At 55.1% G+C, this 12,755-nt stretch overlaps 1 protein-coding gene across 1 annotated transcript in view; it reads left to right on the plus strand.

Annotated features, from left to right (window-relative positions):
- PRKCG (protein kinase C gamma) overlaps positions 1-11,364 on the plus strand; it is a 14,650-nt gene extending 3,286 nt beyond the window's left edge. Inside the window, exons 4-16 of the mRNA XM_081807927.1 lie at positions 551-707; positions 1,439-1,573; positions 1,862-1,949; positions 2,217-2,246; positions 4,043-4,195; positions 4,533-4,721; positions 5,504-5,595; positions 5,678-5,740; positions 6,002-6,140; positions 7,172-7,252; positions 8,633-8,740; positions 10,037-10,177; positions 10,417-11,364. Of these exons, the coding sequence (XP_081664053.1) occupies positions 551-707; positions 1,439-1,573; positions 1,862-1,949; positions 2,217-2,246; positions 4,043-4,195; positions 4,533-4,721; positions 5,504-5,595; positions 5,678-5,740; positions 6,002-6,140; positions 7,172-7,252; positions 8,633-8,740; positions 10,037-10,177; positions 10,417-10,605 (1,565 nt within the window). The 3' untranslated portion in view covers positions 10,606-11,364. The remainder of the gene's footprint in view (positions 1-550; positions 708-1,438; positions 1,574-1,861; positions 1,950-2,216; positions 2,247-4,042; positions 4,196-4,532; positions 4,722-5,503; positions 5,596-5,677; positions 5,741-6,001; positions 6,141-7,171; positions 7,253-8,632; positions 8,741-10,036; positions 10,178-10,416) is intronic.
- Positions 11,365-12,755: the final 1,391 nt, after the last annotated feature.

Genomic DNA, 12,755 nt, shown 5'->3' on the forward strand with positions numbered 1-12,755 from the left:
TTTTTTTTTTTTAGATTTTATTTATTTATTTATTTGACACAGAGAGAGAGACAGCGAGAGAGGGAACACAAGCAGGGGGAGTAGGAGAGGGAGAAGCAGGCTTCCCGCTGAGCAGGGACCCAATGCGGGGCTCAATCCCACGACTCCGGGATCCTGACGTGAGCCAAAGGCAGATGCTTAACGACTGAGCTACCCAGGAGCCCCCCCTTTCAGCACCTCTTAATGGCCATTCTAAATGAAGGTCCTTGAGAGGGAGGGAGGAGAGAAAACCTGATTCTGAGGGAGGCCTGGGATTACTATTGGTGATATGGCCAGGGTCCTCACTCCGGGGTCCTCAGGGAGGAGGGGGCTCTGGGTCTGATTTCTGGGTCCCTGGCTGGGAAAAAGGATTTAGGCCCTGTCTTCTGGGTACTGGAGAGGTAAGAGACCAAAGACACCTGGGTCGTCAGAATGGCTGCGAGCTTGGATTTTTGATTGCCGACAGGGAGAGACTTAGGGGCCTCCTCCTGGATCTCTAACCCGGTCTACCCTCCTTCACTTCTCCTCTCAGTTGGCGAGGCCCGCAACCTCATCCCAATGGATCCCAATGGTCTGTCGGATCCCTATGTGAAGCTGAAGCTTATCCCAGACCCTCGGAACTTGACAAAACAGAAGACCCGGACGGTGAAAGCCACACTAAACCCTGTGTGGAACGAGACCTTTGTGTTGTGAGCCTCGGGTGCAGGGGACGCTGTGATGGCTGACAGAGAATGATCTGAGGGTCTTGGTGGCCCACAAGACCCCAGAGAGCAGATAGTGGGAGGTGTTAGGATAGAAGGAACCCAAGAAAAGGGCAGAGAAAGGCGGTGGGAGAGGGAATGGAGTGACTGAGGGAGAGTGATGGAGTTACAGAAGCCGAGAGAGAGAGAGAGAGAGAGAGAGAGAGAGAGAGATATCTGTGCATTTAATCTCCATCAAAGCCCACTACTTTAGAGTGAGACAGAGATGGCGGGTGTTCAGAAGAAGAGACACAAACCCAAAGAGACACATAGACAGAATGCAGGGGGGTGGGGTGTAAGCAAAGGGGTGGTGGGTGGGTGGCAGGAAGAGAAAGAGAAGCCAGTTAACAGAAAGACAGAAGGACAGAGACCCAGAGGAAGGAGGGGGCACAGAGACTCAGATAGGAGAGAGATCTGGAGAGAAAGGACAGGACGCAGGGATCGGAAGGAGCCAAGAATGTGGGAGGAAGGGAGAGAGACTGAGCGCGGTCCAGATGTACTCAAGGTCCCGATATTGGGGAAGACCCCCTTCGGGAGGCTCAGAGATGACAGGACACTTTAGGGAGTAGGAACAGACCCCAGCTCACCCCAGAAGGGCTTGCGTCCTCCTCCAGCACCAAGGATGGGGGAGTTGGGGGAGTGGGGAGCTAGACCCTCACTCCGCCCCACCCTTCCCGCAGCAATCTGAAGCCGGGGGACGTGGAGCGCCGGCTCAGCGTGGAGGTGTGGGACTGGGACCGGACTTCCCGCAACGATTTCATGGGTGCCATGTCCTTCGGTGTCTCGGAGCTGCTCAAGGCGCCGGTGGACGGCTGGTGAGGACGGGGCAGGGGCGTGGTCTCTCTCCTCCGGACCACCAGCATCCTGCCTCCCTGCGCGTCTCTCTCCCTCCTCCCCTGTCCCTCTCCCCCCCCACCCCGTGTCCCCCCACCCCGCCCTTCTCTCCTTCTCTCACTCTTTCTCTCTCCATCTCTGTGTCTTTCTTTCTGTGTCTCTTTCCGCCCTCTGATCCCTCTGCCTCTCCCTCGGGTGCATCCCCCCCACCCCCTACCCTCACCCCGACCCCGCCTCCTGCCCGGTTCCGGTCTCCATCTGTATGTCAGGTACAAGTTACTGAACCAGGAGGAGGGCGAATATTACAATGTGCCGGTGGCTGATGCTGACAACTGCAGCCTCCTCCAGAAGTTTGAGGTACTCGGCCCGGCTTCCCCCAGGGGGAGTCCAGCCCTGCCTCCCACAGTTCAGAGCGGCTGGGCGCCTGCGCGAACTGGGACTACAATTCCCAGAAGACCCCGGGGCTCCTTCCCCTGCCTTTCTCGGGACTCCTGCCCCAGGGTGTGATGGGAATTAGAGTTCCTATCCATTCCCATGGCTTGGGGGTTTGGAGTCGCCACCCTATGCTCTAGGGCAACCTCCTACCTCCCTGGGTGCTCTGACTCTGGCTTTCTTCTCCCCCAGGCCTGTAACTACCCCCTGGAACTGTATGAGGTGAGTAGAGCTCAGGCCCGGAATGGAGAGTTGCATTCCTGTGGTCTGCATGTCTGTCCCCACGTCTCTGCTCCCCTGATACCTGCTTTCATTTCCACTCCCATGGGCTGAGCACAGACTTGGCGGCCGGTCTTGTGCTTGCTGAGTAAACCTAGCAGCCCGGAAGGGAACCTGGCCCTGATGTACTACATCAGAGGTAGCCCAGGGCACCGAGAAGCCTGGAGGAGCCGCTCAGCCAGCCTGGGGGGCGGGGGGGGCGGGGAGTGGCCAGGGAGGGACTTCCCTGAGGAGGTGACACCTGAACGGATCCTTGAGTTTTTCTGTTTATCACTGTGGCCTTCTGTCCTCCATTCCTTTTCTCACTCACTCAACACCTATTTCCTGAGGTGTCACATAAGCCAAACCCTGTTCTGGGAGTAGAATCAGTCCATTCCCTGGGGAGCTCCAATTTCAAAGTAGGAGAAAGGTACAGATAGAGACATCCATCCAGAAGGACTATGTTTGATAATGGAGGTAGTAGCCTCAGGCACTGGGGAGTGCCGGAAGCAGCTGCTCAGCCTGGGAGAGCCAGAGAAAGCTTCTGAGCGGGGTGGTGAGTCCAGGAGGAGTGCGGGATTCTCCAGGCACAGGAGAGAGAGACCAGATTTCAAAGCTGAAGGATGGAAAACCTTCCAGGCAGAGGGAAGAGCAGGTGCAAAGGTCCTGTGGTGGGAGCAGGCTGGGAGTGTATGTAGTACAGCAAGGAGGACAGTGGGGCTGAAGGGGGGGAGAGGGTGGGAAAAAGTAGGACATTAAATCAGAGAGGGAAGGGGTGTGACTTATCATTCACTGGAAGGATTTTAGCTTTTTAAAGATTTTATTTACTTATTTATTTGACAGAGATAGCGAGAGCAGGAACACGAGCAGGGGGAGTGCGAGAGGGAGAAGCAGGCTCCCTGGGATCATGACCTGAGCCAAAGGCAGATGCTTAATGATTGAGCCACCCAGGCACCCCAGGATTTTAGCTTTTAAACTGGGTGAGATAGGGTGGGGGGGTGGGAGCATCAAAGGTGGCCTGAGGTGGTTTAGGCCTGAACAGGACACGAGGTCTGTGTAGAGAACAGAGACAGAGGCAGAGGGGGAAGGGGAGAGGAGGCTCTGTGCAGACGCAGGTGGGAGGAGCAGGAAGCAGTGGTCGTGTCTGTGTTCTGACTCTGGGTGTGCTCTGAAGGTTGAGCAATAGGAAATGCGCTCAGCGCTTGTGTCCTAAGAGACCTTCGTCCATTCAGCACCCTCAGTGCTGGACGATGCTGAAGACACAAAAAGGAGGGCGAGACGCCGTCTCTGGCTTTAATGGATTTTGATTTCTGGCTCTGCTTTTTAATCTGCTGTGTGACATTGGGCAAGTTATTTAATGTCTCTGTGCCAATTCCCTCTTCTCTAAAATGGGTGTGGGGGTGGGGGCACCTGGCGGGCTCAGGCAGTGGAGCATGAGACTCTTGATCTTGGGGTTGTGAGTTTGAGCCCCATGTTGGGTGTAGAGATTACCTAAAAATAAAAAATAAAATGGGGGGGGGTGATAACAGGTTATCTAATGGCATATAGTAAATGTCTGAGTGTTAGTTAAATGACCAACTCTCCAGGCTGTGGAAAACCAGTGCAAGTTCTTAAGCCAACTTGGGGGATGGGGAGGGGGCAGAGACAACTTTCTTTTTCTCTCTGTCTCTCCACATCCCTTTCATTCTTGGATGCTCTCTCTCGGGGGTATATGCCCGTCTGGGGTCTAACTACCTCTGCATCTCTCCCCTTTCTCACAGCGGGTGCGGATGGGTCCCTCTTCCTCTCCCATCCCTTCCCCATCCCCCAGTCCCACCGACTCCAAGCGCTGTTTCTTTGGGACAAGCCCTGGACGTCTGCACATCTCTGACTTCAGCTTCCTCATGGTTCTAGGAAAAGGCAGTTTTGGGAAGGTTGGATTCCTGGGATCCTAGGGGGGAAAGGGGAGGATGTCTGGGGGGAGATCAGATTCCTGGTCTTTAGGGAGGGACACTAGGCGACTGAGTCCCCAAAAAGGGCTCAATGGGACCCCTGAGTTCCCCTGAGAGGACAGGCATAAAGATTCGGATGCTTTCCCTGAGGGAGTGCTCAGCAAAATCAGGGCACCTGGTCCCCTGAGAGAGAGAGAGAGAGAGAGAGAGGAAGGACCTGGGATTCCCTTTCTCTGTGTCCCTGAAAGGGCGGGGTAGGGACCTGCATCACTGGGTTTGTTCCCAAGATGGACTGGGCCTTTTGGGGCTCTGTCCCTAGGTGATGCTGGCTGAGCGCAGGGGCTCTGATGAGCTCTACGCCATCAAGATCCTGAAGAAAGACGTGATTGTTCAGGATGATGACGTGGACTGCACCCTGGTGGAGAAGCGAGTGCTGGCCCTGGGGGGCCGAGGCCCGGGGGGGCGGCCCCACTTTCTCACCCAGCTGCACTCCACCTTCCAGACCCCGGTAAGGAAGGGGAGGTACATAGGCTGGCTCAGGTCAGACATCTGCTCCGGGATTCCGAGATTCTGGCGAGGCAAAAGAACCTCCTGCACGCTGACTGGGCGTGGCCAGAGGGATGGGAGCCTGTTGGGCGTGGCCTGAGCCAGCGGGGTCTTGAGTGGGGGTGTTCTGAGCCAAGGAGGTTTGAGGAAAGGGAGTGCGGGGAGGAGAATGGCTTCTGAGTGGCCTGCCAACAGCTGGGCTCCAAGTAACGAGGTCGTCACTCTTGGATTCTGAGAGAAGGTCTCATCAGACATGGGGCGTGTCCCGCAGTTCGTGGGACGGGACAAGGAGTGAGAACCGCCCGAGGTTGGAGAGGGCATGACTCCTTCAAAAAGCTCTGGATAAACTAGTCGGCTTCCTGGATTTAAAGAAACATTATTGTCCATTGCAAGTGAGGCCCGAAACACCTCTGGTTCCTAACAGGTGGTCAGGGTTGCGTTTGCGTGAGGAGGTGCGGGAAGAGGTGGCGGTGCCCCTCGGATTTCCAGGGAATGTGGGGGCCTCAGTCTTCCATTCTCAGAGGGCGGGACCAGTTCCGAGTAGCAGGGGATAGGGCGGGTGGAGATTCTGTGGGGCTGGCTTAGAGTCCTCCGGACCTGCCAGATGCTCTGGGTTGCTGACTGGGTGGATCCGGAGCCTTCCAAGTTTGTCTGGAGGGGGCGGGAATGGACGCGTCCTACCCTCTGGTCAGCGTGTCCCCTCCTCTAAGGCCCCCCCCCGCCCGTCCGCCCCCCTCCCCCCAGGATCGCCTGTATTTTGTGATGGAGTATGTCACCGGGGGCGACTTGATGTACCACATTCAGCAGTTGGGCAAGTTTAAGGAGCCCCATGCAGCGTGAGTCTCGCCCAAGAGAGGAGGGGTGGGGGGAGGGGGGGCCCCAGTCTTTGACCTCTGACTCCCCGCCCCCCTTCTCCAGGTTCTACGCAGCGGAAATCGCCATCGGCCTCTTCTTCCTTCACAATCAGGGTATCATCTACCGGTGAGTGGTCTGGGCCTTTCACTGGAGGTCATCAGGCCCCTAGAGGGAAAGGGATCAAACTCGCGGCTGCAGGGGCACCTGGCTGGCCCACTGGGTAGAGCGAGCCACTGGTGATCTCGGGGTCATGAGTTCAAGTCCCACGTTGGGCGTAGAGCTTACTTTAAAACAAAACAAACAAACAAAAACCAAAACCTTGCTGCTCCAGCCTGTGGAACTCCACCCGTCCCTCAACTCCTATCCATCCTGCCTCCCACCCACCAGGGACCTGAAACTAGACAACGTGATGCTGGATGCTGAAGGACACATCAAAATCACTGACTTCGGCATGTGTAAGGAGAACGTCTTCCCCGGGACCACGACCCGCACCTTCTGCGGGACCCCAGACTACATAGCCCCCGAGGTACCCTCCCTGTGCTGCTCTTGATGCTGTGCAACTTCGCAGGGGGGGGTGGTGTGTGTGTGTGGCTGGTTGCCTAACATTCGGAATGTGGGGGTCCTGACCCTGGGGTCTTTACATGAGTCGTGGGTGGTCCAACAGCAAGCAGCTCAGAGAGGCCTGTGCGCCCCGCATTCCCAGTGGGCAGAGCTGGGTCTCTAAGCTGGCAAAGTGGGCGGACAGGTGGGTGAGTGTTCTAAAAGAGCAGGACCCGCTCGGCTCCTAAGAATTCTCAGAGAGCAGGACCTGTTGCAGGACTATTCTAGAAGGTAGAGACAACTTCGAGTGTACTCTGAGTGGGTGGGGCCCGTCCCCCCAGAACACTGGGCATGTGGAGGCTGTCTCCTGAACATTTCAAGGGGGGGAGTATACTCGGACTTTGTTAAGGGGGTGGAGCTAATGATCTGACCTTAAGTAAGTAGGTAGAGGGTCTCAGTTGAGGGAGGATGTGGTGTTAGTGCTGCCTTTCTTAATCTTCCAGGGTGATTCAATGCTAATGCCTTTGCATCATGTGATCAATGTCCATGGTTTCAAAACATGGCTGGGAGTCAGAATCACCTGCGGAGATTTTGAAAAACACACATATTGTTGACTCTGACCTATTGAGGCTGGAATTCTTAGGGCTAGGAACAGCCCCCTAGATGAATCTTAAATGCATCCAGATTTAAGACTCTCTGGTCTCTGAAATTTAGCCCTTATTTTACCCTCTCCTTAAGGAGAAGGTCCAGTTACCTAAATATTCTAGCTGGGTGGAACTTTTGACTTGGTCCTTAGATGGTCTTTATTTTTGGGACCAAAGGAATATTCTAAGTAGGTAAATTCTGTTTGTGAATTGTCCAAAAAGTTGGAGCTCTGGCCAAAGTGTTCCAAGTGGGAAGAGTTTGTGTTGAAAACACTTCGAGTGGGTAGGGTTCCCAGGGAGGTGAGGCCAGAAGGGGTCTTAGGCTTCTTAAAGCACAAACCAGGATTCCTTGACTTCCATCCTTCCTCACCAGATCATTGCCTACCAGCCCTATGGGAAGTCTGTGGATTGGTGGTCCTTTGGGGTTCTGCTGTATGAGATGCTGGCAGGACAGGTAAGGGAAGCTGGGAGAGGCTGGCCTGGCTAAAGGCAACACGGTGTGGGATGGCATCTGTTACATGGCCTCTCAAAGGAGCTGGTTAGGAAGGGATGTCTGCCATCTAAGGAGGGGTGCTAAGCAGTTGGGAATGTCCTGCCTGGATAGTGTTGTCCTTGGTCCTGAAGCATTATTTTCCCACAGGCCAGGGTTCTTTTCTTTTCTTTTTTTTTTTAGGCCAGAGGTTCTTAAAACTTTTTTGGTGCCAAGGACCCCTTCTCAGAACAATGTGTTTAAATGCCTGAAATAAAATAATAGGATTACAAAGGAAATCAATCGTATTTAAATGGCTATCAAAACTTTAAAATTTTAATTTAACTTAGTTCAGCCAACTAAATTAATTTAAAGGTACACAATTAGGTAAATATTGAACACTGGGATGTGGACATATATGTGATTTCCTATTAATGAATTAAATGGTAATGTCTCACAATGGTGGGAAATAAACAGGAAGGTCTACCAGGAATCTTGAAGTTGAGATGACTAACATTTTGAGGTATCTGCAAATCTAATGTGCTAAGAAAATATCTGTGGTTTCTGTTGGTGATGAAGTCACAAGTACTACTGTTGTGGTTTTTGCCTACGTTTATAAGGGAATGCTAAATTTCAGTTAGAGATTTTTAAAAATAAAGATGTACTTTTTCCCCTGTTCAAGCTCATGGACCCTCTCAATTGTATAAACAGACTTCCTAGACCCCACATTAAGAATCCTTTCCTTGGGAGGCCCCTGAGTGGCTCGGTCAGTTAAACATCTGACTCTTGATTTTGGCTCAAGTCATGATCTCAGGGTCCTGAGATCGAGCCCTGTGTTGGGCTTCTCACTGGGCGTGGAGCCTGCTTGGGATTCTTTTTCTCTCTGCTCCTCACTCATCCCCTCCCCTACTCCTGCATGCTCTCAAAAAAAAGAAAGAGAGAAAAAGGAAAAAGAAAAGAAAAAAAAGAAGAAAAGGAAAGAAAGAAAAGAATTCTTGCCTTGGTATTGCTTTTCCTAATCCCAGAAGACTGGAAGCCGCTCATCTAACCAAGAGAATGCTTTTACAGTTTTTCCTGCATTTTTTTGGTCTCTCTTCTATTTAAGTGACATATTGTCTAATTAATGCCCTGCTGATTTGCATAGCAGAGAAAGACAGAACAGCAAGGAGGTGCAGAGAGCTGGTGCATCTGAGATAGGAAAGCAGAGAGTCTGAGATGGAGAGAGAGAAAGCTTTGGTGGCTTGGTCCAATTTTTCCCTAGGATGTTGGAGGGGGGTGTTTGTGTTCTTGGTGGATAATGAGGGTGTGGAAGGTGGGGGAGAGGCAGTTTGTCAAATCTCTGACTCTATCCCTCTATTTCCTCAGCCCCCTTTTGATGGGGAGGATGAGGAAGAGCTGTTTCAGGCCATCATGGAACAAACTGTCACTTACCCCAAGTCGCTTTCCCGGGAAGCTGTGGCGATCTGCAAGGGGGTGAGAGCCCCCGACCCCCAGAGCCTCCAGACAACCCCTGTGCCCTACCATCACCATCCTGGGCTTCCCATGCAGTGGTTCTGTGCACATTAGAAAAAGGCTCCCACCCCTCAAGTTACTGCCCTTCCATCTGCTGGCAAAGTTTGTATAATACAGAGATGTCATTAGAACACTAATCGACTGCCCTGCTATCCCCTCCAGTCCAAGGATGGCCTCTGTCTCTTTCCCCTCCGCTGCACCCACTCCCCAGCTCACTGTGTGGAGTGCTGGAAGGCCAGGGTCTGCCTCTCCAGAACCGGGTGGGTCAGGTGAACCTAACACCTGCCACTTCTCTTCCTGTGGGATCTTGGGCAAGCCACCAAAACTCCGGGAGCCTGCCTCCTCTACTGGGGTCATGGAGTTAGTGCAAGAGAAAGAGTCTAGCCCGTGGCAGCTTTTCAACAAGCATTAGCACCCTTCTGCTTCTGGCTCCTGTCTCCATTCTCTCTGACTGTCGCTCTCTGGCTTCTGTCTCCCGCCTCTGCCTCCATCTACATTTGATGGGGCTTCCTGTGTCTCCACCTTTTCTCTGTGTCCCTGGGGATGCACCTCTTGCATCTTTGTCCCCCTCTATCTGGGTGTCTATTCCCCTCTTACCCCCAACTCCCATACACACATATTCTGCGTCTCTGTCCTCTTTCTGGAACTCTCCTTCTCTCTTTCTGAGTCTCTGCCTTCATATTGTATCTTTACCCCTCTCTCTGGGGGTTTGTCTCCTGAATCTCCACCCTCTTTCTGCATCTCTGCTTCCCCCGAACATCTGCTCTATCTCCCACCTTCTCTGGGTCTCTGCTCTCCCCCTGGGTCTCTATCTCCCCCTCTCGGGATCTCTGTTCCCTCTTTGCTCTGGGTCTCCAACCGCTTTCTCTCTCTCTCCCTCCCTTCATCCTTCCCTTTTCCTCTCCTCTCTCTCTTTCTCTCCTCCTTCTCCTCCATCCCTTTTGGGGATTCTTCGCTTGTCCCCTTCCTCTTTCTGGGTTTCTTGCCCCTCATACCCTGATGCCCTGATTTCTCTCTCTCTCTCTCTGTCTGTCCTCGGGTCTCTGGGTTTGGAGTTCATCTATCTCATTCTCATTTATTCTCCCCCATTCCTCTTTCTCTCCACCTCCCCCACCCCTGTTCCCCCTTGCTATTCTCCTCTCTCTGGGTCTCTATGCTGTGTCTCTGTTCCTCTGTTTTTGTCTTTCTCTCTTGCTCGTTCTCTGTGCCTCCCTGTCCGGGACTCTGTCTGTCTGTGTGTCTCTGTGTTTTCCACAGTTCCTAACTAAGCATCCAGCGAAGCGCCTGGGCTCAGGGCCAGACGGGGAGCCCGCCATCCGTGCTCATGGCTTTTTCCGCTGGATGGACTGGGAGCGCTTGGAGCGACTGGAGATCGCCCCTCCGTTCAGACCCCGTCCGGTCAGCCACCTTTCGGGAACAAACCTTGGTCCCTCGGGGTGGGAGTACCCAGGAGCTCCAGTTCCTATATGTGGAGGTGGGGTGGGGCTCCCTCTGTGGAGACGCCCTAACGGGAGATGCAGAGCACGTGAAGGATGTGCAGACATTCCAGAGGAGCCAGGAGATGCACAGAGGGGACGCAGAGGGACACCCAAGGAGCCAAGAGAATTTCATCTTTCCTTCCCCTGTGCTTCCCACAGTGTGGACGCAGCGGCGAGAACTTCGACAAATTCTTCACGCGGGCGGCGCCAGCACTGACCCCGCCAGACCGCCTAGTTTTGGCCAGCATCGACCAGGCCGATTTCCAAGGCTTCACCTACGTGAACCCGGATTTTGTGCACCCGGACGCCCGCAGCCCCATCAGCCCCCCGCCTGTGCCAGTCATGTAATCTGTCCTGCCGCCACTAGGTGTCCCCATCGCTCCCTCCCTGCTCCAGCCTTAGCCCCTCTTCACCCCCTCTGCCATTCTGTTCTTGCTCCCCAGCATTCTAGCCTCTGCCCTGTGGGTGCTAGATGCCCCTCCGCAGCGTTCCTGGCATTCTAAACTCCATACAGTCTCTAGAGCCTTACCGCGTTCTAGATTCTGCTGTGCTGAGCCCTGGATTCTCCCCCACCTCAGTGTTCTGGCCTCTGCTCTACCGGGTTCCAGAACCACTAACACTCTCCCAATTCCATGGGGTTCTAGACTCCATTTTGGTAGACTCTGTGCCTCTCCTTTTTTTTTTCCTTTCTGGGAAATAGTCTCATGGGGTGCGCTGTTCCAGACTTGGATTCCAGAACAAACCCCCACCTCCGACACCCCATCTCCACTCCATTCTGGAGTAAGTGGGAGGCTGTGCCCCCATGCTCCAGCGCTCCTCTTCTACACTCTAGGGATTCCTGGGATGTATGAAGGATTCTTATTACCCCAGCTGTTCTCAATCAGCTTTTGTTCTAGACGCCCCCACCCTAAACCCATCACTGCTCGCCTGCCAGGTGCATGGCTCCAGTCCTGCTCGGAACCCCTCCTCCCTCCTGTCCCCCCCCCCCCCCGCCATACCCCGTGCCTGCCACTCTCCGGGACTCTCTCCTCCTCCCCACGCCCACTCTTCTCTTTGGCTCTCCCACCCGGCCACAGCTACTGGAGAATAAATTTGGGATGCTGATGCTGAAGTGTTTGGATGTTTTCTTCTAAGCTTGCAGAATGAAGGGGGTGTGGAGGTGGGACAGTGACTGTACACGGAAAAGCACACCCAGAGGCTGGGGGCAGGGCGACAGAGAAGGGGGGAAGCACAGAGACCCACAAAGTGGGGAGAAGGTACCCACAGCGCCAGAGGGAAAGAGCAGAGCCGGGCGTGGGGGGAGGCACGAGCGCCGCGGAGAGGAGCGAAGTGGGCACGTGCACAAGGACGTAGAGATGGACACGCAGACCGCTGGGAGTGTCAGGTAGAGACCCCCCGGCGCAGAGACCCAGGCACGCACCTACTCACCCAGAGCCATACAGAAGCTCACAGACCCACACTGAGACCCAGAGACTGGGGCGGGGGTGGGGGCAGTCCTGAGAGGGGAGATGAAAGGCAAACCTCCTAGGGAGAGACCTGGAGAAGTGATCCCTGGGAGACCCCACGACAGAGAAACCAAGCAAGCAGAGCCCGTGAGCTTAAGAGTTAGCCAGAGAGGCAGGGGACAGGCCGACGCGCCGTCCGGGCCTCTTTGCCTTGACCCACTTGCGGGGGAGGGGGGCGGGGGTGGAAAAACCAGTCCCAACAGACTACAGTTCCCAGCAGACACCGCGGTGGACCCTCCCCCCAAGTGCGGCCCCTCACCGCCAGGGCTGATGGAAAATGTAGTCCCGGACCCGGGCAGGCCAGCTGAATGGTGTGCCTATGTCTGTGTGTTTGGAGGGGACTGAGCCCCAAAGCTTCGCAGGCTCCCTCGGGGAGCCCCGGTGTCTCTTCGTCTCTGCAGGCTCTTGGGTTTCCGGGACTCGGTCCACTTGGATGCTGGGGCTCCCCTTGGCTCCCTCATCACCGGGGCGGTACCCCCATGCTCTGCCCGCGGCCCCCAGCCCCAGCTCCGACCCTCGGCGGGCGGCCTGCCCCTTTAAGAGTGGCCCCGCTGACATCACGGCGGGTGGGGGGGGGGGGCTGGCCCGGCTCCCGGCTCCGCGGCGGCTGCAGGACCCGGCTCCGCTCTGCGCCCGCCTGCTGCTTTGGGGACCCCGGCCCGGGACGCCCCCTCCCGCCTCCTCCAGCTGCCCAGACCCCAGGCTCCGCCCCAGGCCTGGCCAGAGCCCCAGTCCTTATCAGGGGAGCCCCAGGATCGCCCCTGCTCTCTCTCCTTCTCAGGGTCTCTCTCTCCTTCTGTCTCTCTCTCTATCTCTTTCCCTAGCTCAAGGTGTCTGGGTCTCAGCCTCTCTCAGCCCAGGGCCTGTGAGCGTTTCCCTGTCTCTCTGTCTCTCTGACCTGTCCACTTCCAGAGCCCCAGAATCTCTGAGCCCGAGGGCAGCGGGGGTCTTAGACCTGATCTCTGCCTCTTCTTTTCTCCCTCTCTCTCTTTT

The sequence above is a fragment of the Leptonychotes weddellii genome, chromosome 16, assembly GCF_054177405.1.
Source record: "Leptonychotes weddellii isolate Sample4059 chromosome 16, ASM5417740v2, whole genome shotgun sequence".
Lineage (NCBI taxonomy): Eukaryota > Metazoa > Chordata > Mammalia > Carnivora > Phocidae > Leptonychotes > Leptonychotes weddellii.